We start from the raw sequence: 26,330 nt of genomic DNA on the forward strand, positions 1-26,330 counted from the left end.
TGTGTGAAAGTGGAAAGATGAGAGCACACGTGGTAAAAGTGTGTAAACAGACTTGTAAACATAAAGGGAGACATTGTGGTTATTTTGCATTTTGCACACATTTGAAAGACAAAAAAAAACACACTAGTCAGCACATTTTCTCTTTATTTGAAATGATAAATTTCTAGTGTGCTTCTTGAAGCAGAGCAAAAATCAAGCACAGGACTGCATAGATAAGATAAATTCAGATATTTTAAACAACCCTTGAAGGACCTGAACACATACTGCCTACAGGTCCAAATTTTATTTTTCAAAACATCTTTGGGGCTTAACTCAAAACTCAGCATAAAAACTTAAAGTCTAAGGAGGCACAGACACAGTATGATGGATTCATTGCAGAGGTAAATCTTAAAGAACGCTGTCCTCTATTGGTGAAAATGGGGAAGCGAGATTCTCAGAGAAACACATAGTAAAAGATAAAAGCGGCGCTGCTGTTAGGATCACAGTGGTACATTATATCTACATTATCAGTCTGAGAATTACCTGCATTCACAAAGGACCACCAAAGTGCTCCAACTCTGGATATTTTCAGTGCAGATGTTCTTACGTGCTGTGTGGGTTTGCAGTGCAACATGTTTCAGGACTGTAAGAAAATTACCGGGTTAGGAAATTTACAGGACTGGAAATATTTCACTCAGAGCAACCGTCATCTGATGGGACAAGCTCAAACTCTCCATCTTTTCCCAACCAAACTACCAATCATGCCGAATTACTGGAACTAGGAAGATGAATTATAGGAATTAAATCAGCTTAATTTGTCTCTGTCTTTTTCTTTGTCTACCTCCATTTCATCTACTTCAGTTAGTAAAACAGTTACTTTTAACATTACCTAACTTTTCAAACCAAGCAGGATGATGCATATTAATCCTTAACCTGTTACTCAGTGAAGCAGAAATAACACACACAAAAAAGATCTCCTATAGGAAAACAGACATGTAGATTTATATATAAGCAGTAGCTCTCACTGTTAGCCTTTGCAGTCGAAACCTAAGAACAAACGTCATATTTTAGAGACAGGTTTATCAAGGCAGGTAAAAGCATGTTTCCTGTTCGATGTGAGCAGAGAAAATATTGTTTTCTTGACATTAAATACCAGTCAAATGTGTGTGTGGTTGCTTAGTAGCAGATCTCTTCTCTGCCACCAAATAAATAAATAAATAAATAAATCTTTCCATTTGAAATACTTTAATTAGCTGCAACTGTGACTTGTTTTTTTTTTCTCAGTGTCTGAGCCAAATGAATGGCAGAGTATATACAGAGTGTATACCAGAATATTAATGCCACCTATATGCAGGTAGTGTTGTTCTACAAAACTGAAGTGATAGAAGAAACTGTAGAGTTTGAAAGGTGTGAGAGACGTCTTTGAGATAACATTTTGGGAAGTTACATTATGTGAGGTTAGGATGGACTGGGAGTAAAACATGGACTGATTATATGAAGAAACGTCAGATTAATACATTAATACTGCAGTGGGCTGCATGGTGACAGTAATCAGCATTGCTGCCTTGTAGCAAGAAATTTACAAGTTTGAATATCTGCCTGGGGTCTTTCTGTCTGGGGTTATGTGGTGATAAGTAGGACTTTCTGCTGTTTCCATTCACTAATCCAATGTTTTCCATAACCACTGCACTGTTTGCTTATATATGTATAATGCTGACAGTGGAAAAAAAAGAGGATGCAAACGGCTGCATACTTCAGAGTAGAACTGCTGGTAAGAACTGAAGCACGACATCTACCTGAATGTTGCCAGAACCTTTGTATTTGGATTTTCTTTTACCTTTTTTTAAAATTATTTTACTACTTTTGACATGAAAACAAATAGAATTATCAGGAGCTATAAGTCTGAACTTGGTTAAAAAGGAAAGTATTCAAAATTATGATGCAGTCGCTTTGGTCATTTTCTGGGCCAAGTCAGTACAAGAGTCAGATAAAGACAAACACTGATGGTGCCAAACTACAGAAATTTGACCCTGTTGTGTTTCTAGGTGTGTGCTACTACAACCTCTAAGGCTGGCCTGCTCTTATGTAACAATGCATCATCCCTGAAGAGTGACTGGATGCAATCTTAAATTTTCAGACATTTATGTTTTAATAACCTTACTATATTTTGAGGTTGTATTTATTTTATTAAACCAAAACTCACTCATTTTTTTTTCTCACAATTTTACAATTTACTGTCTAACTGATTAACCATTTCCCTTAAATTGAGCTCCAGTGAGTAGAGCTGTAAAGATTAGTGATGGAAATGACACAATGACCAAGGACATAGTGACACTCCACTGCAAAATAAATGATAAGTGGATAAAATGAAGCATTACAGTTTCTATTAAAGTTATTCAATAGCTAAAGTCAACTTTCTCTTTCCGGGCTCGTTACATTCTTGCTTGTCTTCACAAATAGCAGCAAACTTTGTTTAGATGATTTTATGTTATTGATTATTATGACTACTCTTCATTCGAAAATATGAATGACTCGATCAATGACAGAAAGAAGGTAGGTAACACTTTGTCCCTATCTTATGAAGAATAGAAGTGCAGTTGTTCTGCTCTAATTTTAATGTAGATGATAAAACATTTATGTAATCTTGTGAAAATAACCACAAAACATCACTATTTAGATTATGACTTTTGAAATAAAATAAATCTGAAAATAAAAAGATTTTAGCTTTGTTTGCTGGTGACATACGCAATAAAATAAAATAAAATAAAAACACGTGAGAAATTCAGACACTTTTATCATTTTCATACAGTCCTGTAGTGAAAATCCACCACTTAAATGCACCCTCTGGTAGTTTGTAGCTGCTTGAACAAGTCTGCTTCCATTAGTCTCCTCCTACCTTCACGCAGAGTTTAACTGGGATTAAATGTCAGTGTTAGTCTGTAATACCTCTTATGCAGTAAAGGCTGAAAAAGTGAGAGACACTTTCTCTTTGTCTGAGCCGATGACGTAAGGATATGCTTTACATTTTACTGCAGAGCATATAAATCTCTCCGGCTCTATTGAAACGGTCACCACAAAAGCCTCCTTTTATAACACTTGACCTGCCACAACCAGTATCCGACAGGTAAATTCGGTCATGAGCTGTGATGCTAAGCTTAGTAAATGTTGGATTTGAAAGCGTGACGGTAATGGAAGGCCGCAGCCCAGAGTTCGGGGGATCGCTGCAGTTCCATTTGAATCCTCTCAACAACTCTGGCGTCACCACACACTGCTACAAACGGGCAATGACTGCGTACTCGAAGCGCGAGAGTCACTGCGTGATGGTGGAGATGCTGCGGGACCTTTTCATGATGAGACGAACCTCCACGTCGGGGAGGCTGTCCTGTTTGGTTTGGCCACAGCCCTCGTCGGCTGCAGCCATGTGCAGGTCGAAGCGCAGCGACACAGACTTCTTCCTCAGTTTGGGGTTCCCTCTGAAGAAGGAGCCCTCCCACTGCTTTATCACCTTGTCAATCTTCTCTGTCCTGCGAGCAGATTGTGACAAGAAAAGATCATGCAGTCACTCACTGCACAGGATGTTCAGACAATAAGGGGGAGACAGGAAGCTGTTGTGCAACTTGTGTCTGTCTGAAGTCATTAAACATGGTTTGCAGCTCTTTTCCTGTTCACCCATACAGAATAAGCATGAAGAAGTATGAACTGTGTGGCAAAGCATTTTGAATCTTTCATGTTTGATGTCTTATTCTGTCACTTTGGAAAGGAAAATGTTCATCGGTCAGCTGCGAACTGACTGAGTGGTAAACAACACTTAGCTGTTCTGCTCAGTTTCTTGGCCTTCATGATGCTGTTTGATCATTAATGTCTTGTGACAAACCTCTGAGGTTAACCTGCACACAGATGAACTTAGGTGATTTCTGACAGTAAGTGACTGCACATTAGTTTACTTATGGGTGTCAGAGTAAAGGGGCCTGGATAGAAATGCACATTTCACTTTTTAGATTTATACTTGCAACATATTTTGCAAACCGTGTATTATTGCTCTACATTTCACAAGTATACCCCACTTTGCAGTGAGTGTAATATCACAGTATGTAAAGATGTTCAAGACACTTTATGTAGGAACAAAGTTTTATAGATTTAAGAATAACTAATTAGAATAATAAATAGTAACAAAAGGAGTTCCGATGGGTTCAGTAAAAATAACCTGGTCAGGTTGACTTAGAAAAGCGAAAATATCTTCCAAAATCAGACAAAAACAAACTGGAAAAAAAAAACATTTGAAAGACAGGGCTTTTATAAACAGCAAATAACTACTGAGTATGATCCTTTTAAAAGATTAGATCAGATTTCTCAAAGAAAGAATGGCTTGTGAGGGTTGGCTCAGTAAAGCTGATGTGCTTTAAGCCATGGTCTATCCCTACATCAAGCAGTGCCTTTAAGCCTTCTGATGACAACATGATGCCTCCTAGTTTGCAGCATTATCAACAAACGCTTAAGACACGAGAGGCGTTTGTCGAACAGTGAGCAGATGTTTACAGGCAGCGCCATAGTTAGCTGAAATTACAAGTGAGTCAGCTCCTATGCAGCTTTCCCTTTCAGCCTAATGCCAGAGTGTCTGAAGGTTTCAGACTTTTTTGTGTCTCCTGGACCTGGAGCATACAAAACTATTCCTCCCATGTCTCATCCAACAATAACACTGCACCACACCCTTGAACGCCTGCACACCAGGCATGCGTCTCCACATCAAACACAAAGCAACACTGCAGCAAAGTTCCCATGATACACCATGATGAGTTACTCATGAGAACCTACGACGCCGATTCACTCTTTTATTGCGTGTGACTCGTTGGATGTTGTATAGATGGTAAGCCCTTGCCTGCTGGAGCAGATGTTGCTTGGGTGTGAGGGGAATGATGTGCTAATGTGTGAAGCACGCGAGCGATTAATGACTGGTAGCAAACATGTGATTTGTTTCCTCGAGATAAGGGGAGCGAGACAGTGTTATTTTGAGGGTATTTGTCCGGATGATGTCGAGCAGCCTGTTTCACACAGATACAATTAGTGCTTACTGCTAAAAGAAAAAAACGCCCACATTTCAGCCTGAGGCACAGCTGCTGACAGCAGGTCAATGGGGGAGAGAGAACATCAATACTTACTCAATGGTGCCGTGACCTTCTGCGCTCTCCTGCACCACGTTGCCCTGAAGAATCTCCTGAGTCTTCACAGTGGACAGTGGCAAGTCTTTATCTTGCTCCGGCTCTACGGAAAGACATCCATGACACACCATAAGTAAGCATGGTTGCGAAAAGGTTCTGTGTGTGTGTCCTACCTGTGAGAATCACCAGGCTTTGCTGTCTGTACAGCTTGCTCTTCTTCAGTCCGTTGTCAGCAGGAAGGAGCGACGGGATATCAGGCAGAGGTTCAGATTTTGGTTCATCCGGAGTGACAGCAGAGTCACTGAAGCTGTTTTCCAGCCCATTTTCTTTCGGCTCCATCACAGGAGACCTCCAGGGCCGCAGGACCAACGGATGGGCACGATGACCAATGTACCTGCAGATACGAGGATTCATGGTAGCCAAAACAGACAAAATGTTCCAATTTTCAGGTCTGCAGGTAGAACTGTTAAGAATTAAGAGTTAAAAAATAATCATTATGCACCAAATTCTGAAATTTTGAAAGGATTTAACATGCTTGCTCTAATATTTATTGAAAGACTGTGACATACGGTAAAATGTAACATCAGTTAAATCTGAAGCAACTTAATGTTCTCCAAAAGAAAAGCAACAACAGCAAAAGGAAGTTGAAATTTGTTATGTTGTTGTCAAACCCTAACCCTAAACCCTAAACCGAGCAGAGCATAACAGGGAGGTGGGAAAGAAAGAGAAATGCTTCTGAAAATGTTTGACAAGTTAAAATGTGAAAAGTATGGCACGCTCTTTTACTCATGATCTGAGACAAAACTAAGCAGCACCGCCTTTTGCTGCATTTACAGCCGCAAGACTCTAAGAGCTGTGAGCACCCATACAGTCTGTCACTTTTGATTTGCGAAATAATTGCAAAGCTTACAAACGTGCAAATAATGTTCCAGTCTGAACTATTTCAGCTGGAAGATGAAGGTATTCAAATGTTTTCCTTCAGTTAATTAATTTAATCTGATCTCAATAGAAACTGGTGAAGTCAGTTCTTGAGAACAGAAATCGCAGATGTGTCGGATGTTTTCACGAACGTGTCAGAGCAAACGGATACATTCAAAAATTACACATTCATTTTTGTGCGGCTGGGAAGGATTATGACTGGAAGAAGAAAAAGTAAGCATTCAGTCCAATTTCCATCTTTGCAGAATGGTTCACTTATTTTCAAAGGAAAGTTTAATAAGAAGCATATAAGAAAATGGAGGAAAAAGTCCCAAATTCTTCCCAGTTGAGCCGCAGATGCGCCCAAAAGATCTCACCGAATTATTCCTGACACATTTGCTGGGTTTTGTTCTCTATCTTAGCCTGTGTGAGGTAATAATGACAGCTTGAACAGCACCACTATACTAATTTCTTTGTATAGAAATTAGTATAGAAATGTAGCGCCTAGTATAGTATAGAAATGTAACGCCTCATGCTTCAATATGAGACTTTTTGGAAAATCATTTGCACCCGTTACACCTGGACTGAGCGTGTAAAATGCTTCAGTGGGAAACTCTTGCTTTTACAAGGACTCGTGTGTGTTTTCTTTGGCGTGAGCCACTCGGGTGCCACCCTTCTCAAACACGAGCAAACAATCAGATGTCCTCTCCATCACCTCTAGCGTCTACTGGCGGCACAAAATTAAATGTTTTTTCCCTCAATGACGTGACAATTACAAAGCTCGGAGAGGTACGGCTGCTGCCAGAGTCCTCTGCACCTTTCATTGTCCAAATTTCTTGAGAAGATAATTAAAGCTCTTGTTGAATATTGTATAATAAAACAAGTTGATGCTAGCAGAAAGACAGGTCATGCGGCTGTCTTGAGTCTTTGATCTTGTTTGATTAAAACTCACTTTAAGGTAATTGATAGGTTTCTGAACCAATCTTGTGATTACCTTATTCGTTGTGTGCAATTTCTGCACTGACTTAGTTTCTATATTATCATATTATCTGAGCACACAGGAGTGTCTGTGTTTCAACCTGCAACCATTACACATTTTCACTCTCAATTCGGATGGATTCTGCATGATCCAAGTCACAAAGAGCTACTTTCGCTAATGCCAACACGCAAAGAGCTCTGTTTGACTTCTTTTGGTGAAAGAAACAATAAAGAGATAATTTTGTTGACTTTGTTAGGAGGAGCCGAACATTAGCTTCCTGCCGTATTCATGTCAACTAAGTGGGTTTAAAGCCTTGTGTTTACATAGAGACTTTGTCATAAAACGAGGTCTATGATTTCCTTTCTCCGTCTACCGTTCCAGGAACTGATTCTCAATTAATGTTCATGCCAGAACCACAAAATTCCCATTGAGGAATTCCTTCCTGGTTCCTGTGAAGTTCCACCACCCTTCCTGCCTCTCGCACTCACCTGCCCTCTTCTCGCTCCAGAAGCCGTCGATAAGTGGTAATCTCACGCTCTAGCCTCATCTTGGTGTTGAGCAGCTGGCTGTGGCGCTGGCGCTGGGTGGCCAAGCCGCTCCTCACCTGCTCCAGCTCGCTCTCCAGCCCGACGATCACCTGGGAGAGGTCGTGCAGCTGGCTTGTGTACAGCTCCTGGGTGTGCTGCAGCGAACACTCCAGGCCTTTCTCCTGGAGGCCGGAAAACAATAAGCTTAATTGATTCTGTGGGAGAAAACACTGCACATCAGCCTGAACACCATGTTAAAACATGGTGATGGCTGCATCATGAGGTTTGTAGTTGCAACATGCTCAGGAAACGTCTGCAAGGCTCTTTATCTAGACTGCCTGTAAGGCCTTCAAGGCCTTCAAGGCCACCACCGAGGTGTTTCCTCATCTACAAACAACACCACAGACAATCTTCTTTGAAAACTTGCAAATGTAATCATCACGTAGATTCGCATCTGGCCTGTATGATGTCTAGTTCGGCTGGTATCAAATTACCAGCAGCTGTTTTGCATTTCACCAACACTGACCTCAAAGCCCCTTTGTTGTGACTCCTGGGAAAAAAAAAATTAAAGTCGAACACACCACTTTCAACTCACAACTTTGTTAGCTCCACAGGGACTCAGTCATCTTTTGCTAAATGAATTAATAAGTTACTTGTTATGTAATTCAGTTAAATACTTTAATAATCTCAAACACATTCCATATTTAAGCTTCTCCAAAGAGTCTTGGTAGATAGTTAGCCCTACATTATTAAGGAAAAATGTACACAGCAATGCTTGCAGAAGTTCAAGTCATTATTAGATCAGCATCTAATCATTGTCGTCTGTGTTATTAGATTGATATCCAGAATGGTTTAAGATCATGTTTCCATCTATAAGAACAACTGCTGATGTCAAAAATTATCCTCAGTTTAACGAATATTAGCACACGAGCCTGAAGAGAGACAGAAAAAAAAAAAATTAAAATCATCTGACTCGCTTAATATCTTTTTCTTTAAATTTCAGTTTTTGAATCACTTGTGTACAAACAAATGCAGGATGCACATAGCTAAATGTGTAACTTTTGTCTGCCTCATATGCATTAAATTACTCTAGACTACTTTTAATACTATTTTTAGAATAGCCACCTTTTTGTATTTTTTGTAACCTAGATTCATGCAGAAAAAAAATCTGTGGAAAAAAAGAGAGAAAAAGAATAATGTAAAAAAGTTGTATGAGGAAAACAATTAGAAAAGAAAAGTTTTCAAAGTTGATTGACTGGAAAACGCAAAGACAGTTGTATTCTTTGACCTGTCAGAGTGATGTTTGTTTTGTTTTTTTTGTCCAACAAAAGTGACATCTAAAATGTTTCATGTCTTATCAGCGCTCTGGCTGGGTGTGGTGATGAGTGATGAATTTATCTCACCAAGGCATGCAGGGTTTCAATCTCCACCTGCAGGGAGCGCCACTGCTTCCTGGCCTCAGCCAGCTCAGCCCGGGCCTCCTTCAGCGCAGCTCCTCCAAGGCTCACCTGCGCCCATGCTGCCTCTTCCTATATGATGGACGGAGGGTCATATCGTACAGCTGACAAAAACAAATGCAACGTACACACACAGTCTCAGCGCTGAGGTGGTTTTATATGACAATCAGGGTCCAGACTGTACTAAATTCTTGGGGTTAGTGTGACAATGCTTACATTAAAGAGGAAAAGCCTGTTTGTTTTTTGAAGCCACACCTTGTTGGTAAGTGTTTTTTTTTTAACCCCTGCTGGCATTCAGTCAAGGGTTGAAGAGGAGACGGGTGGCAACTTTGGCAGTGTGGATTTCAGGTTTGGGCAAACAGACACCAGAGCAGACACCCAGGCCTGTGTGTGAACACAGCTGCACCGCGCCGACACGCCGTACAGCTGTTAGGCATTTATCAAAAGAGCCTTTAAACCCGTTGGAGCTGCTTGCTCTTATTCAAATACTTTCACAACAACAAAAAACCCCCAGAAACATAAAAGAATCTGAAGTTATGTAAGGCATTTTGTGTTTAATTTCTTCCTCCACCTACGCTTACTACCTGTCTCAACACACAAAACGGTTCTTGAGTCACAGGACAGGCAGGTTTCAGCCAAGTTTTCCCATCATCAGCAGGTAGTTTCTGATAACACCGGATCCCTCGTCAGATGAATCCAGGGAGGGGTTTTATTTTCCGGTTGGTTCAACACGTAAACGATAAGGATCCTTTACTTCAGCAACTCAACTGTTTCTGCAGTGACATTTTTTATGATGACGTAAATGAAAAAAAAAAGAAAAAAAAAGAAATCTAAAACCAGTAATTAGTATCTATCATTATTACAGATGGACTAATTTGTCTTGCTAAAAATGTCACCAAAATGATTTTTGAAGTGCTTATTCCTATACTTCCAGCTCATTGCAGTACCATGCAAGCATATTCACAGCCCATGAACTTCTCACATCTCATTTTATTGGTATGTTAAATGATTAGTCAGCGCAAGAATCTGAAAAGTGTGGTGTGCTGTTTTTCTAACCCCCTTTTACTTTGATTCTCCCAAATAAAACAAAGCACATTATCCAAATAACCTCCCAACTTCTTTAAAAAGCTACCTTTTTAATAAATACTGATTATGATGTATGTAATTTAATCTCATTATAAATGCAGCTGCTCTGTGATGGCCTCAGAGGTTTGTTAGAGATCATTGGTGACCAATCAGCATCATGAAGATAGGGGGGGGGGGGAACTGGGTAGAAGTTCAAACCAGAGTTAGAATATAAAACAATATCCTGAGTTTTGTATACACCATCTTGTGAAAATATGAAGGAAATGGAAGAACTACACCTCTACCAAGGTCTCCTAAGGAACTGCAAAGATCCTTGGCTCAGATGGTAGAATATGATGACAAAACAACTAATGCAATTATCACAAATTTAGCCCTGATGGCAGAAGAGCGTCATTGTTGAAGAACGCCACAAGAAGTTCCCTCTGCAGTTTGCCACAAGCCATGCTGGGGACAACAAATATATGGATAACGTGAAAGTCTACCATCTAATTGCAGCTAAAGGTGATGTTTAGATTATATGCAAATGCATGCCACACTTGAAAATGCTTAAAATACAGCACCACTTCTTCTGGTTTGCCACATAAATTCCCAGCCAGACGCACTAAATTAGTGGTTGTATTCAAGGTGGATTCATACTTTAGAAATCAGAAAGTGTTTAGCTTTCTGATTCAGAGTAGATAACATATCTATCCCTTTTGTCATCACATTCAGTTGTGAGTTTATGCGTTTTTGTGTGAATAGCAACAGAGAAAGCCATTGCACAGATGCTTGAAAACGTGACACTCGCCTATGAACCAGGCTGCCTTGCTTCACAGCCTCTTAACAAAAGTGTCAAATGTTATTGCATGAGATGCCTTGTCTGTGAATTTGTTTTGAAACGCGTCTTAGTCGTCCGCATTTCACTGAGCACAAATCAGCAGTTCTTTCTGGCTCATTGCCAATTAGGTGTGGAGAAGTTAAACGTGACAGTCTAGCCAAGTTAGAGGTTGCACACACACACACACACACACACACACACACACAAAAAGGATAGAGAACTTCACTTAAATGCATCTTCTAGAATTTAATCAGAAGTGTATTTAAAAATATTGGACTTTATTACATTCAGCATTCCTTCAGTGAGTACTGAGCTTGGCAAAAAGGCTTTCTCCTTTTCTGGTCCCTCCACCTGGAACAGGCTTCAGCAGGACCTGGAACTCTCCAGACTGGCCACACTTGGGGGAGTTCAAACTTTTAATAAAGGGATTTGAAAATTTGTTGGTAGGCACTTGCATTTGTTATCAGTGAAAATCCTTCTGTTGACAATGCATGGCATTGACTTTCAGACGTGTTAAGATTTTCCTGTATAAATATAGGACACATATAGCAGAGCCAAATAGCTAAAAGTCTTAAACATTTAAAACCTAAATAAATTAGAACCTAATGTCAAATTAAAACATACTTAAAAAAGAATCTTTGAAGTAATATCCCCAACATGGGACATGCACTTATATGGATGATGACTCAGTGTTTTGCATCTGCCCTGTCTGGCAATTTGTCACAGTGATTAGAAAATAAATGGTTATCCAGGCAGAAAGAGACGCTTCTAACAGCTATGCTGAATGGATGTTCAACTTCTCACTGTCATTAAAGAGAAAAATTAAGTAAGAGGTTTGGTACAAACATCCTAATATATCACAGATGGGTTTTGTGAAAGTTCACAGATGAAGATTTCTTTTCACCGGTGTTTCGTGTTGGAAACATCATTTGACATGAGATTATATCTCAATTGGAAACTTGGCTTTAAGAGAAGGAACAACCCAATGCTGAGGGAAACAGAACTAACTTCCTGCCAGAGGATAAGTTGCAGAGTCAGCAGAACGACCACCAAGGATACTGCAGGTCGTCATGTTGGACTTTATCATGTTTGGATAGCTGAGTTTGTAGCGTTTAAAATTGTCTTTGGTTTCTTATTTGTAGCTTCACGTTTTGTATTGGTTAGCCTGGACCTCTCTTTTCAGTGTTCTCTTTACTTTCTGTTTTCTCGCTGTGTCTGAGTTTCCCAGCCTTTCTTATTAACTATTTGTATATTTTCTGTAGTACTTATTAGTTTCTGGTTGATGCTCAGTTCCCTTTCTGCTATTTATCCTGCTTAATTCTATTTGTCTATGATTATGTTCTCATCTGCCCCCGATCTGCTCATTAGTGTCAGGGGTCGTAAAACCTACTGATATTAGGACAGATTACAAATGGCTTTTGCTGTAGTTTGAGACAATGACAATTGTTTCCTCTTCCACTTGTCATTTCTCCTTAGTATAAATTCTTCTTTGGTTCTTTGGTCAGTGCTGGTTCATCTGCTCAGTCCTGCTCCACGTAATTCTGCACTTCATCACATTCCCTCTGTGTAGTTTTCTGTTTTACATGTTCTCTGCTGCAGTGAAACCACTGGTGTCCTGCCTGTCTACTACATTTTAACTTCCTTTCCAGACAGCATTTCTTATGTATCAGCTTGAAGTGATCTGTAAGGGCCAAACAATATGTTGTTAAACTACCTGCAGATGGAGTTCTTAGACTAATGCTGTCACAGCCACACCACTGTTGTGTAATTTTATCCTTATGACTGAAATGAGAACCAATTATATGGATAAAAGTGAGACGGAGACAAATACTTGCCAATATGAAGTAGAAGCATAAATTATAGTATAAAGTAATTTACGATCCTGGTGACAGACTTGTTTGTGAATCAGAGAATCAGAATCATAATTTTACTGTCATTGTGCAGAAATATGGAAGACATGACAGCCGTGGGAATCAGGGCAACGCTGCTGGCCAGAACATTGCAACATCATTGTAATGCTGCTAGATTTTTACTTTACTTTCATTTTTTATTTTTTTGTTGTTGTACTTTTGTCACCACATGTGGCGAATTGACTGGGTTCATAAAAGATTTTAATTTCATGGGTGATTTGATGTTCCCACTTTATTCTTCCAACTGAATCCTCCTCACTGGATAAATCACCATATAAATGTTTATTTTACGAATTAAAATTCTATATTGTTTATTTTGGCTGCTTATCTTCCATTTTTTTGTCTTACAATCTTTTTAAAATATTTCTCTTTTATATGAGCTTCAATTTTAAGCAAAACTAAAATTAAGTTTTAAAAACTGTTTTTTTTCCCTCAAGATGTCTCAGATTAACAGAAAACAACACAAAACATCCCGGAGAACTGAATTTATACATATAAAACATGGATTTATTCTACTAAAAAAAAGGAATTGCATGACCCTTGCTTACAGGATTAGTCGAATAATCATTCCAGACTCAGCTTTTTCTAGCAATACTGAAAAAAAAATATTAGGACAGATTTTTTTTGCAGTACTACTATTGCTGTAGTTTGAGACAAATATATTTAAGGAAGATCAGGGGTTACTTACCTCACAAGCTAACCACTAATGGACTATGCTTCTTTAAGCAGCATTTAATAAGAAAAGTGGGGAAACAAACCATTAAATTCGTTCACACACCCACAAGAAGTAAAGAATAAACACTGATAATACATAGAGAAAGACAGAGAACAGCAGCTTTTAAACTGCAGGCCTTTCATCACGGATATCCCACTATCTTCTTGGGCTGATATTTGTCTTAAGGGTGTGTCATGCTGGATGACAGCCAGAAAACCATGAAGCGAGAGTAAAAAAAAAAAAAATGGGTGAGGACGTGGAAGTGGATGCCTACCTCAGTAACAGCTCCTCGGTGTGTTCTGGAAGCTGCTGCCGCTCCGGATCCAGACTGGCTGGGCCCCACCAAGCCGGCAGCTGCATCCGAGGCTGTTGCCAGGACACGGCGTCTCTCAGCCAGGCCGACAGGTCTGCTCTGGTCGCACTGCGCTCTGATTTGGTCGAAGAGCTGGGTGAGCTCCATCGCTGTGCCATCCTCCTCCTCCCTTCCTGCTGCTGCTGCTGCTAACAGAGCATCGCAGGAGCCGGCCTGCTGCAGCTGCAGAGCCTGGGCTGCCTGGACACAGCCAACCACAGGGAGCCAAAAAGGGAGGGAGGGAGGAGGAAAGGAGATGATGCAAACAGAGTGGAGGGTGGCAAGGAGAAAAAAAAACACAAATATTAAAAATAATATGGGATAATAATAATAATATGTGAAAAAGAGATTGGGTGTATGAGTTGAGTAGGAAGCATATAGAGCATGTAATGCAGAGGTAAAGAACTAATAGAGAAAGTAAAGGAGAGACAGGCAGATCAGAAGATGCTGTGAACTGTTAAACTCAAAGCGACACACACACACACCCAATAATTATGTTGAGGTTGGAACAGGTCACTCTTAACTCTTGTCATGGTTGTAGGTAATAATTACATGAGGCATCTCAAATGAAAATGCCTTTAATCATTTTAATGCTGCCTAATGAGGGTAGGGTAGGGACCACAAGTATTTTCCAACAGGAGTCGTAATTTTACAATAACATTTGTTATGTTAGTTTTCTACCAGATTAGCAAATGTAAGGTTAAAACTGTTAATGTGCCTCAGTAGCATGCTAACTCTTGCTATTCTCCCTATAATACAGACAGGAATGTTATCATACATTTTCTTTCACATTATTTGATTATGCTATTTGATACACAATATGGGATAAATTACTAATATTTCAAGGTAAAGCCACAATTGAAAAAGACATTCCAATGAGGCTTTTTATTTGTCAAAGTAAATAGTAACTTTTGAAAATAACAATAACATACTTGTCATTAAGTCCACATTTCCGAATTCAGCCTGGATTTGAGTGCACAAAAAACCCAAATGTTTCTGCAACAAATGAGTAGAGAAAGGTGAAGTGAAGTGGCTAACACATCCTGTAGCTGCTCAAGTTCAAGCCAACATAACTACAGAAACCTCAGGCTTAGGTTCTACGTTTGTATGCCTCATCTAGAGGGTGGAAAAGAAAACTTAGAAGCAAATCAAGCTAATCGTTGTGGAGAAAATATGCTGTCTCTCTCACAACTGAGCTGTACCTACGATGATAATGACAGATCTCTCCATTCTTTGTAAGTAAGGAAACAACAATGTACCAAATACTTATTTCCCCAAAGGTATAGCAGAGGGGAAACACAGACCATAAACTCCTGGTCCATCTGCTGCAGCTGTGTCATGGAGCGGTGGCACTCGGCTTGCAGCGCCTTGCTGCTTTCGTCTGTCTCTCGCTTTGCCTCCCGGAGCAGGGACACTTGCTGCTCAAGGCGTCTGGTGGTCCTCTCCTCCGTCTCACACCTAAAACCAGTAAGTGTATGCACATTTAAGTTAAGTTCATGAATGAAATTTATAAAATAAATTACCTTGAAGTAAATTCTAAAAGCTGATGTTAAAGTTTTCCACCGATGGCAACACAGCTGAACTGAGAACAATTTTCATTCATGAAAATGGCAAGACATTAAACAATGATCCTTCAAATGACACAAAAGTTGAAAAGTCTTAAAGGCGTCATTATCAGAATGTAGAGTCTCTCTGAGACGTTCAGCTGGTCAGGAGACACGTGAGGTGGAGCTATAAAAAGAACAAGGAGCTGCATCTGTCCTTCATGGGTTAAAAGCTGACAGCAGAGGGAGTTGGCAGGGAGCTCGGTGTCACTCCGCATCAATACATAAGTGAAAATGCTGAAGCGGCACAAAGCCTTGCCTGGATTTGCATGCTGGCCAGCTCACAGAAGCGGGAACTGACCTCAGTAACAGGCTGGAAATCAGGATGTAAACAAAGAGTAATTCATACATTCCCGTATGGAGTGAGACCATTCCATACGCTGGTAATAATTATCCCATAAAGGCTCCTCATATTTATAAATATTACCATGTGTTTTAAAGAAAACAATCTTTAGCTAGGATCTTTGACATTGAGTCGTTTAGCAGGTTAAATAGATATTTTTTGGTCCGATCTATTACATATCAACTCAAAATCATCTATTTAGTTTTAGTACTGACTGGAAAAAGTGGAGCACCAGAACATTCAGGAAAACAAAAATGAAGCGCAGCTGACCTGGCTTGGATAGCAGCAGCTCTGGACCTCATGTCGTCAGACTGTAATGCCAGCTGGGCGTTCTCCATGAGGAGGTCACAAATCTGACAGAAACACATGAACAAAAACACAATCAGGTCATGAAAAAAGTAATACCTAAAAGTAAAATAACAATTTAAGATCATGTTGATTTGCACATTGCTTTCCTTCTCAAATCAATCAGAAGTGTGGCAATGATAAATAACTAATCTTAGTTGACATCCATCCATCCATCCATCCATCCATCCATCCATCCATCCATCCATCCATCCATCCATCCATCCATCCATCCATCCATCCATCCATCCATCCATCCATCCATCCATCCATCCATCCATCCATCCATCCATCCATCCATCCACTCCTTTTCATTCCAAATTTGCTCAACATTCTGCAAAAGTTTGCAAACCGGAATGTAAAGTTTGCAAACGGTGAGTTTTTTCTTCATCAGTCTTTCTTGCATGGACTTTGCTTGACACAGCTCAAAGCAGAGGAGTCATTTTTAGCAAGAAATAAGACAGTAGGAAACATCTCACACAAAACATATTAGTGTACAGCATGATGTCAGCAGCAGATCAAAGTATTTTAGAAGTATTTGTTGGAGTGTAGAGTCATGAAACGTAGCTCCCCGACCTGTTGAAGTGCTGTCTGCGTTTTATGTGACTGGCACCCATACAGTTCACAAGCACGAAAGGATTTTAATAAAGTAATCACTTATTTCCCTGTATTGCAAAATGTAATATAGGCCTGCTAGGCTGCAAGACAAGAGTCAAACATTAGGAATATTTTAAAATAAAAAAGAGCATTTTCTTTATTTTTAAAAGGAGACTGATGGTTTCATAAAGCACAGATCATTTAAAAAAATTTAATCCCTGTGTGAAGAATATTCAATATAGTTACACTATAAAACTCTGTGTTTAACTATCTTGTGGCATTCCAGCTTGTGCAACACTAAAGTGGCAAAACATTACATTTCCCTTTCTGTTTTTAGGTTCCATAAATCTAAAATTGTTTTTTTTAAAGAATGTCTGTTCAGTGAATTAAAAAACAGTTCAGGTAAATATTTTAGATTTCAAACAAAGGCATATCGACTGTATCACTAAAAACTCCACTTTTATTTGACTGCTGATGGGAAGATGTAAAGCAGATGTCAATTTTACAGTTGTTAGTAAGGGAACAACGCTTACTATTTTTTTTGTTAAAACCTTAAGATAACAGCTGGACCTTACATATGATGCCTCAAAGCACATATGAAAAAAATCAAAAACAATTTTCTTGAAGTGCTGTTTGTATTTATTTTATTCAGTGTTTATATTTAATCCCTTTTCGAAAAAAAACCTCTCAGCGCTCATGTTTGTTTGAGTTTAAATGGATCACTTTGCTACTCTGCTATACTAAAAGGTTTCACAAAACTGTGAGTAATATTTGCTACAATCACACTGTCAACTTTCAGTTGATTGGTTGTGTTCAATAAGTTAAGAAAACACTTTAGCACAAAACAAAAACTCTTATGTGCCAGTGGAAGAATACAAGAGGAAATAGTGCTCTGTATTGTTTGGCTCATACATCAACTGTATTTCACACCCTCATTTCTCTTTAGTTTCTCACACACACAACTCTTGGAGAGAAACACACCCACACTGGAGGAGAGAGAGCCAATGATAGCATGGAATATTCCCTGACTTTACTATAAACATGATGTTCCAGTTATTATAAGGGTATTACTATACCCTCTGAGAGGTGAGGCAGCACTTGTAGGGCGACTACTCATCTCCAAGCGTGTGCCCAAACAAATAAGATAACCAAAATATTAATCCCACGCTGACATAAAAGTACTACAGACAAACCAATAAAGAAACAGCATTCTTGAGACGGCTGGTGTCATGGAAACACGTGCTACACTTTATATTATGGAGAATTTAAACAGAAACAAGGAAGAGATCAAACATCTGTCAAGTGCTTGACGCTTACTGAGAAGTATAAAACAGCAGGTAAAAAGAAAGGAGACTCCATAAACCTCAGTCTTGTGACATTGCAGCACCAATCATACAAGTCAGTTAATGTTCCACAGAACAAGACAGTCCTCAAAGTGAGAAACATTCCCGTAATATTTCTGTTGAGTGACATTAGCCAGGATTTCTGGCTCCAGTCCAGCCAAAATGTCACAGACGAGTATTTGTGATTCTCTGCAGGAAGTTGATTTAATGGGGTTCTATGTCTGACCTGGAGATTGGAGAGTATTGAGCATGCCAAGTTGTATATACTTACACTTTTTTAAAACAGCAAACAAAGATGCAACAGGAATAAAAAGTCAAGGAAATAGCTAAAATACTGTTAGTACTAAGTATTTAGAAAGTAACACCATTCATTATTCATTGAGTCATCATTTTGTTCAACGAACAAAATGATGACTCATGAAACTCTTAATTGGTTTCAGAGAAAGTATATAAACCTGCTGGCTGTCCCAGTGAATCACATGACTTGAATCCAACTGAAATGGATGTGAGTAGTTTCTCCATAGATGACGCCCTGTTGTCAAAAAGAGGCATTTCTATCTGAGATGGAATAGATAATGACCTAATGTGAGCTTATTTCATTATATGCATTGACTTGTCAAGTTTTTACTGGCAATGAGTGAATTTGATCATGATTTAATATCTCTATTTTTTTTAATTAATACGTACTGTATGAAGTAGCAAAATTGTTGTCATTAAGTTATCCGAACCAGAATCTTAACATCCCTGCATGCGAAGCAGTCATTAGATTGAAACAAGACAAAAAGCCGCAGTCACTGGTGCTTAATCTTTCATGCACATTCAATTTAAAACGACGTAATTGGGACAAATCTTAACATTATCACTGAAGAGTCTGAAAAGCAACATCTAATGGAATCATTTCTTCAGTTTTTGTTATTATTTACTAGTCAATGATTTCTAATAATCACCTGTGAACGGAGGTCCCTGACGGTCTGCTCCTGCTTGGACCAATTCTGGCTGCGTGAGGCATTCCTGAAGCTCCACTCGGCTATCTGAGCCTCCAGCTGGTGGTTGGCCTCCTGCAGCCTGTTAACCTGCTCCATGAAACTCTTCAGTCGAGTGTTCAGGTCCCACATGGTGTGGCTGGAGTCCTGCAGCAGGTCCATGGCGTCCTGGGAGAACATTCATCCAAATGTTAACTATCCCAAAAGCAGCGGAAAATTTCCCAGAGTTAAAATGCAGCACCTGTGTCGGCTAAAAGTACTGAGCCTGCACACAACTGGGAGAGCCACATTGACGGTAATATACGGGTTTACAACTTTCACAGCAAACACTCTGCCTCCCACCTGAAACCACATGCTGACAAAAGTGTTTACAAGGTAAATGTTTACCCACTGATACTCACCTGAAGTGATGTGGCACTCTATGAGAGAGTTGTTATGTCCTCCTGGTCACGCCACGCCAATCCAACACATCGACCGTATTCCTCTGCGGAGAGCTGGTTGACTTCCCCACCGTGTCCCGGCTCATCGGCGGCCAAACTCTGACACAGAGAAGAGTGGCGGCTGTTTAGTATCACAGCATATGTGCGTCAATGTGTAGAGTTCAGGATCAGCCAGGACAGGGACGTTTCCTCCCTGCCCCATCTCCCCCGCCTGGCAGAATGTGGGACGAAGGAGAGTCATGGGGTAAGTCCTGGATGCAGCGCTTACCTCACCAGCACTCTGGAGGGCTTTTGTGCTCCCTGATCCAGGATTACTGAGCTGCTTTCAAACAGGCAGCAGCACAAGCTGCAAAGAGAATGTTCAGGGAAACACAGTGACAGGACCAGCATGGATTTTAGTTGTTCCATAATAACAGGTTGAACACACCATAACTAACACAAGTCTGTTCCCCAGAACCTCTGATTTGTCTCACCTCTTGCTTAAGATCTGCAAAGGCCAGCTTGGTAAAATTAGAGCGTCTCTGCCAGACTGTCTGGGTCAAAGACTGCTTCTTTAAATAGTATGATGTGATTCAAACGTTGCTAAAGGAAAGGCCTTTCCATTCAAAGCAGCCACGCTGTGTCTGTTCTTTAAAATTTACATGCATTTCCATATCTTCCTCAAACAGCCAGCAGGCGAAGGTGCCCTGCTCAGCATCATCACAGCCATCGACTAATAAAACCAGAAGATGTTCTGAGGCAGATGTTTGGTCTGACCAGAGGTCTGTTCCACTAAAGCTCTCAGTACGTAAACAAAAGGGGTCAAAGGGCAATATGTAAGAAAGACTGTGAACTTAAATGAATGAATTGCTTTTGTTTGTTGGTTTGGCAAATCTCAAAACAGCGTCATGTAACAACCAGATATAAATGTCAGCTTGATTGATTTATATACAAGAAAATATTTGTATTGTAATGTTACTTATACAACGTTCGTCACTACAAAATAATTAAATTCATGGCATCACGGTGCTAAAATAATATTTGTTTCTTACGTAAATGTTTAGTTTATCTTTGTTATTTTGCTGATCTAACAAGTTGACCTAAGACAAATGTTACGCTTTAAAATTAGTCACTTGTCAGTATTAAAAATATAACTGCTGAAAGTTACATGAATCATTCTTACAGCTTTGTGAATAATCACAGCATGCTTAGGGTGTAGTAGCCTAAAAAGCAACATTGCATCATTAGATTAACAGTCTTTATTGAAATTAAAGTATGAACATGCTTTAAAGCGTCATGTTTAATGACACTGTGGCTTTACTAAAAGAGCATAAGCACCTGAAGTTGCAAAAACACAAAGGTCACTTAAAACCACAGATAATAGAGAGTTTGAGTAATCAGTTAGCCGCAACAAGAGGTTTAAAATTCACCAATCTTTTAATAGCTATTTATCAAAAGGAACATGGTGCTGATTAAAAAGATCAACACACCCTGTATTTCCAAGTGTTGGGTCTTTTGTCTTTTCACAGAAATTAGGTTTGAAATCTCATTGTAGGACATTCACATGATTAAGCTAACAATAAATCTTTTGCTGTTTAGCATATGTTTATGGGAATTTCTGATCATTCTCTCTTGTGAGGCACTGATGTTGTCTTTGGGTATCTTTGCTTATTCCAAAAATATAAGCAAACACTTATACCTTTGGGATATGTTTCTAATTATCCCAAAGGTAAGTAGAGACTTATCTCTGTTCTTACTTATCCCAAAGATGTTCTCAGGTTGAAGTCTGAACTTTGAGTGGGCCATTCACTCCACACTCACTTATCTATGTCTTTAAAGCTCTTCCGCAGCTAAGTTGGAACAGAAGGAGGCACCTTTATGCTGTTTCCAAATGTAAGAAGTAGAACATTCTCCAAATGCAGAAGAGTTACTTTCACAAAGATCGGAGCCCAACTCCTGAAAAACAGGCCCAAAACATAATCTTCCACCGAACTAAATATCTGATACAATGCAATAACCCAATGCAAGTCCCAAAGCCTGACTTATCCATTTGATTGCCAAAGATGTATGATTCTTCAATCCAAAGAACACAATACATTGTACCTGCTGGTAATAGTGAGGCTCAGCCCAAAGAAGCTAGCACCTCCACTTGCAAAAGCCGGCTTTAGGGTTGTGGCAAGCAAATAGTTGGACATACCTGAACGCCAAGCTTGGGTAATGAAAGCCAACTATGTCCCCTGCAACTCAATCTTAAATAAGTTGAAGATACTGGATGGTTGGGCAGACAAGTCATTCAGTACTTAGAAATGTACATTTTAGAAATGTAGCATAATTTGTGTATAGTTTATATGACAAAAGCACATCTTTTGTTAAAAAGATGTTTAATGCATATTTAAGGTGTTATTTAATGACCTAGAGTGGACGGAGTTTTAAGATGTGCCTTCATATCCTTACACAAGAGTATTTTAAAAACACACTTTCTAGACTAATTATGGAGGACTATACTTTTTGCTTCATGAAAACTTACCTAGAAATTGTATTTCATGTCTTATAAAAGAAAGTTTCTAGAATCAACTGAATTAAATCATAAAATATCTACAAAATCAGTTGAACAGCAGAGCATGTGAAAGTTTCAGTTTTCAGTTATTGTGGTACTGAAAAGCTTTCAGTTCATCCCAAGTAAGATTGAGTGTTGTCAAAGAGCAGTGGAGTTTAGAAGACTGCTGTGGCCTTGGTGACGACTGAGGATCTGCATCTTCGCATCCCAGACTGCTGAGTCCTTTGTGATGATGGAGGATCTTCACATCCCAGACGACCATCTTATCTTTCCGGGGGATGAGGATGCAGACTTGCAGGAGGGTATTGGGTTCCCAGTATGTGAAAGGTCTGACCTCGAGGAGGGGGTGTCGAGAAAAGTCGAGATCATCCCACTTCCCCATGCTGGAGATTTTAGTTTAATAGTAACAATAAATGAAGTTACCTTTAAAATTGATTACACAGGTGACATTAAGACCCAACAGTAGAGTCAGACGGTAATAAAATTAATCTGGTTGTTATTGTGTCCTGGAAACTTTGCTTTAATTCTACTTTTTTCTATTTAATCATAAAAAATCATAGGCAGGGAGAAAGAGAGTCATGAAACAGGAAGAGCAGTTTTCCTGAAGAAAGAGGAAGTGAGTTTCCAGCCTGCATGTGTATAAAAATAGTTCAGACTATTCCTTATTTCAAAGCATTAAAGGTTTAAAGAATAAAATCTAAACATGTTGAGTAATTGGATAAAACCCAGAGTAAAATACTTAAATTAATAATAATAACTTATAATTAAGCCAATAATTAATATTGGTTTAACCAGTGGTTGATATTGGTTTGATTATAAGAATATTTACACTTACTCTCTTATACTTGTGGAAGTACTTACAGGTGAGACAAGTAACTTTAACTTGGTATCAAATAATTAGAATAATGGATTATTCCTGGTTTCTTTTCAGAAATGTCTGTAATAACTCACTTTATGGTTATAATAGGAGTAACTAATAAGTTATGGTTATTATAATATTATGAATGAATGCTAAATTCATTTATAATATTAGGTTATAAAAGGTTAAAATGTAATTTTGACATTGAACTTGAAATGGTGTAAAATGTGTAACTCTAGTTAAAGGTCACTGATGTTGTGTTGGAGGTAGATGGCAGGTGAAAGGTCAGGGGAAAAGAGGAACTGATGGGAGAGCAGAGAGGACCAAGGCCTTATTGTTGAACTTTAACTTTCCTAAGAAAAGGTTGGGCAGGCAACAGATGTAGGAGGACTGTTGAGCAACTCGGGGTGATTAGAACAGACATCATGTCATGTCTCCAAGACGGTGATGGATATGAGATCATCGGTCCAAGCAGTCAGCCAATCAAACAGGCACAGCAACAAAGCTAACCAATGCAAGCGCACCAAAAGCATGGATAAACCATTTATAAGGTGGGTGCAAAAGAGGAATCTTTGGTTGGATCCTTCAGGCAGCTTCGAGCCAAGATCAAGATGGACAAAGAACTCCACAGCTGAAGAAGAGCCGGGGCCACAGAGCCGAAGACTGTTCTGTGCATGGGGACCAACCCGTCCCCCGCAACGTGGCTTCAAATTGCACTTCTCTCATCAGCTGGGTTCAGACCCCAAAGACAAAGAATTTTTTAGTTCACAGTGTCAACATTAGGGAAAGATAGCCTAGACCAGGGGTCCCCAAACTACGGCCCGCCTCCACATTTGGTCCGACCCCCTGAACAATACCAGAGAGCATTCTGATTTTTTTTCATTTATTGTATTTTCCGGTTTATATGTGGATTTTTCTTCAACCACCAGGGGGCTCTTTAGCAGGAAGTGTGTCCTGTAAATTGTGGGGCGCATTGCTGCCATCTGTTGGACTTTTAGGGAACTGCTTGACTTTTATGTTATTTAATCAGTACGGTTGTTTGCTAGCGGTAGAGCAGATGATGGCACGTATCTGTTATGAACGCCGCATTCCAGGTCGAGTTCTTCGAAGCGATGCCTGTAAGTAGCAGCTTATACTTCAAAACGAGCCTTTATGTTAACATATGAGAAATTAATATGTTAAAGTTACATTCCCTCAAAGGAATATATACTAGTCAGTCCCAATGACCGTTAAACTCATGGGTTTTGCCCATGTGCTTTCTGGGTAAAAATCAATCGAGAAACACCCCCCCCGTCCCCCCGTCAACAATCTCCGGCCCCCCACCAGAGAAGGGAAAAGTTATTTGGCCCTCACAGGAAAAGGTTTGGGGACCACTGGCCTAGACAATTGATTTTACTTATCTGATTATTTCTGCTACTGATTTAAGCTGTACTGACCCTTGCAAAATTGCCTCACTAATAAAATAATTAGCATTAAGAAAATCTAAAAGATGTTGTGGACATTCAATTAATGAGTCATCTTAAAGTTCTTTGATGGTTGTAAAATAGCTATGAAGTTTGATTCTGTAAGGAAAAAGTGGAAAATGTTTTATAGGTTGCTTTTGGCCCAAAACTGAAACAACACCCTTGGGACTCGCCTGAGTCACTAAAACCAACCTGGTTCAATAACAAGTGCAAGTTGTAATAAAGAGAAAGAGTGACCATTAACAGGTGTGCTCTGTGAAACTAGTTGGTTGCAGGCTCCTCAATCTGGCTAATTCACAGGGTGAGAAAGATGGGACATCTGGATGGAGGTCGTCAGAAACCAGGCTAGTCTTTCTCGACGCCAGCTTAATCAGAGTTTACTTCAGTTCTGGACAGGGTAAATCTCGGCAGATTTAGGAGACTCAATTCACCCGTTAAATGGAGAGCTGGTAGCACATCTCCCTCCTCTCAGAAGGGGAAGTAGAGAGAGAGAAGAGGGGTGTTGCGCAACAACAGTGTAGAAATATAATATTATGGTTGCGTATTTTTCTAAGAAGAAAGAATGGAATGGAAGACAGATTGGAACTGAACTGAAAGTCAGAATTGAACTAAATGGCATCCATACATTTTTTTTTAATCTAAATCTGAATAACTTGAACTGAAATAGATTTGAAATAGTCTGAACTGGTCTGCACACATTTTTTTTTATGTGAAACGTATACGCCTGCTTTGACTTCAAAGAGCTGTGTCTGTGAACTTTCAGCTGCTGTATCTATGCATATTTAACTTCTCCACTGAGCAAATAAGAGGCAGGATGTTTGAGTTATGGATGCAAAGAGCTACAACCACTTTACAAATATTGTCTCCGTCTAGACGTTAATTCATTATGCAAATTTTCTCAGGAGAGTTTAAAACCAGTTAGTTAAGGTTATACTTATCAGTTGTCACATAAGAGTAAGAGTTAGTTCAGTGTAATACCGGGCAGACAACCCACAGGGCAGTAATTGTGAAGACTTTACTCGTTGCTAAGTCATAAAAAAACAATCAGGAATCAGGATTGTCTGCTTACTGTCAGCACATTCCCACGCCCTCTCAGCAAGGTGGCTTCTCCTTGTTGGCAAAGATGACAAGAACATTTGCCGCCTAGTCGAAATCCTCGATGACACAAAGGCAGCTCCCCGTCAAGCGTCTGAGACTGGTGATTTCTGCGCCCATCAAGAGGAACAATGTCATAGGTCCTGTTTCTGAAGATAATGTTGCTTCCTTCTGCGACCCAAGAAATGCCTCCTGATGCACAGCATTCGTGTTTGTTAGTAAGTGACGTCCCAAGCTGGTGCTGACTTGTTATTCAAATTTCAGGAGGAGAGGTGGAGGCTGCAGCTGTGGACACTGTGTACAAGAGAGAGAGAGAGAAAAGAAACAAGCCAACCTCAGACTATGGGTTTAACATCAAGCACTTTCATGAATCCGACCTCTAGGTAACTCTGCATTCCTCTGTTCCTGTGAAGGGTGGACTCTTAGTTTCCACTTTCTAAACAAAGAGTCCTTTATTTAAGGAATTTAAAGGACAAACCTAAAATCTTCCTGAATAAAGCCTCAAGCAATCACAAAACAAACTTCATAACATGTTTTTGACCAGACAATATATGATAATGCACACCAATTAAGATCAGGATTGCAGTTTATGTAGCCTAAATCCAAACATATTGAGCAGATTATATTACTAGGAACTCTTAACCGGTCTTTGTTGTAAGAGAGATTGTCAGCTTAAGTTAAATAAGCCTCTCTCACATTGTCAGGTTTATACAAAGCTGGTATTTATCTAACCATTCATCCTGGACTTACTGACCCTAGCTTAATTATACTGTACCATTTAAAACAACATATATATGTATATTTTTATTTAGTTTTTAATACAACG

General features: G+C 39.5%; 1 protein-coding gene across 2 annotated transcripts; it reads right to left on the minus strand.

The window, feature by feature from the left end:
• Positions 1-127: 127 nt before the first annotated feature.
• On the minus strand, positions 128-25,849 carry krt222 (keratin 222). Of its 2 annotated transcripts, none has more exons than XM_014988165.2 (11): positions 25,479-25,845; positions 19,513-19,650; positions 19,076-19,279; positions 16,114-16,196; positions 15,201-15,354; positions 13,819-14,097; positions 8,963-9,088; positions 7,521-7,741; positions 5,309-5,529; positions 5,136-5,238; positions 128-3,503 (listed from the first exon to the last, which is right to left on the minus strand). In XM_014988165.2, exons 3-11 carry the CDS (start codon positions 19,271-19,273, stop codon positions 3,290-3,292), a joined length of 1,599 nt encoding a protein of 532 aa, XP_014843651.2. In that variant the 5' UTR covers positions 19,274-19,279; positions 19,513-19,650; positions 25,479-25,845; the 3' UTR covers positions 128-3,289. The 2 variants fall into 2 exon arrangements, 1 of the variants encoding a protein (XP_014843651.2); XR_015762381.1 differs by having other exon boundaries at positions 3,365-3,503; positions 5,322-5,529; positions 25,479-25,849.
• Positions 25,850-26,330: the final 481 nt, after the last annotated feature.

This window comes from Poecilia mexicana, unplaced genomic scaffold, assembly GCF_051168715.1.
Source record: "Poecilia mexicana isolate PSO_F unplaced genomic scaffold, ASM5116871v1 scaffold_1, whole genome shotgun sequence".
Lineage (NCBI taxonomy): Eukaryota > Metazoa > Chordata > Actinopteri > Cyprinodontiformes > Poeciliidae > Poecilia > Poecilia mexicana.

What these genes read in the sequence shown, in the direction of transcription:
- krt222 (XM_014988165.2), bottom strand. Translation starts at nt 19,273, where the DNA reads ATGGACCTGCTGCAGGACTCCAGCCACACCATGTGGGACCTGAACACT. An exon ending in TCAGGGACCTCCGTTCACAG is followed by an intron (nt 16,197 to 19,075) that starts GTGATTATTAGA and finishes TGTTTCTGTCAG; the next exon opens with ATTTGTGACCTCCTCATGGA. An exon ending in AAGCCTGGTGATTCTCACAG is followed by an intron (nt 5,239 to 5,308) that starts GTAGGACACACA and finishes GTCTTTCCGTAG; the next exon opens with AGCCGGAGCAAGATAAAGAC.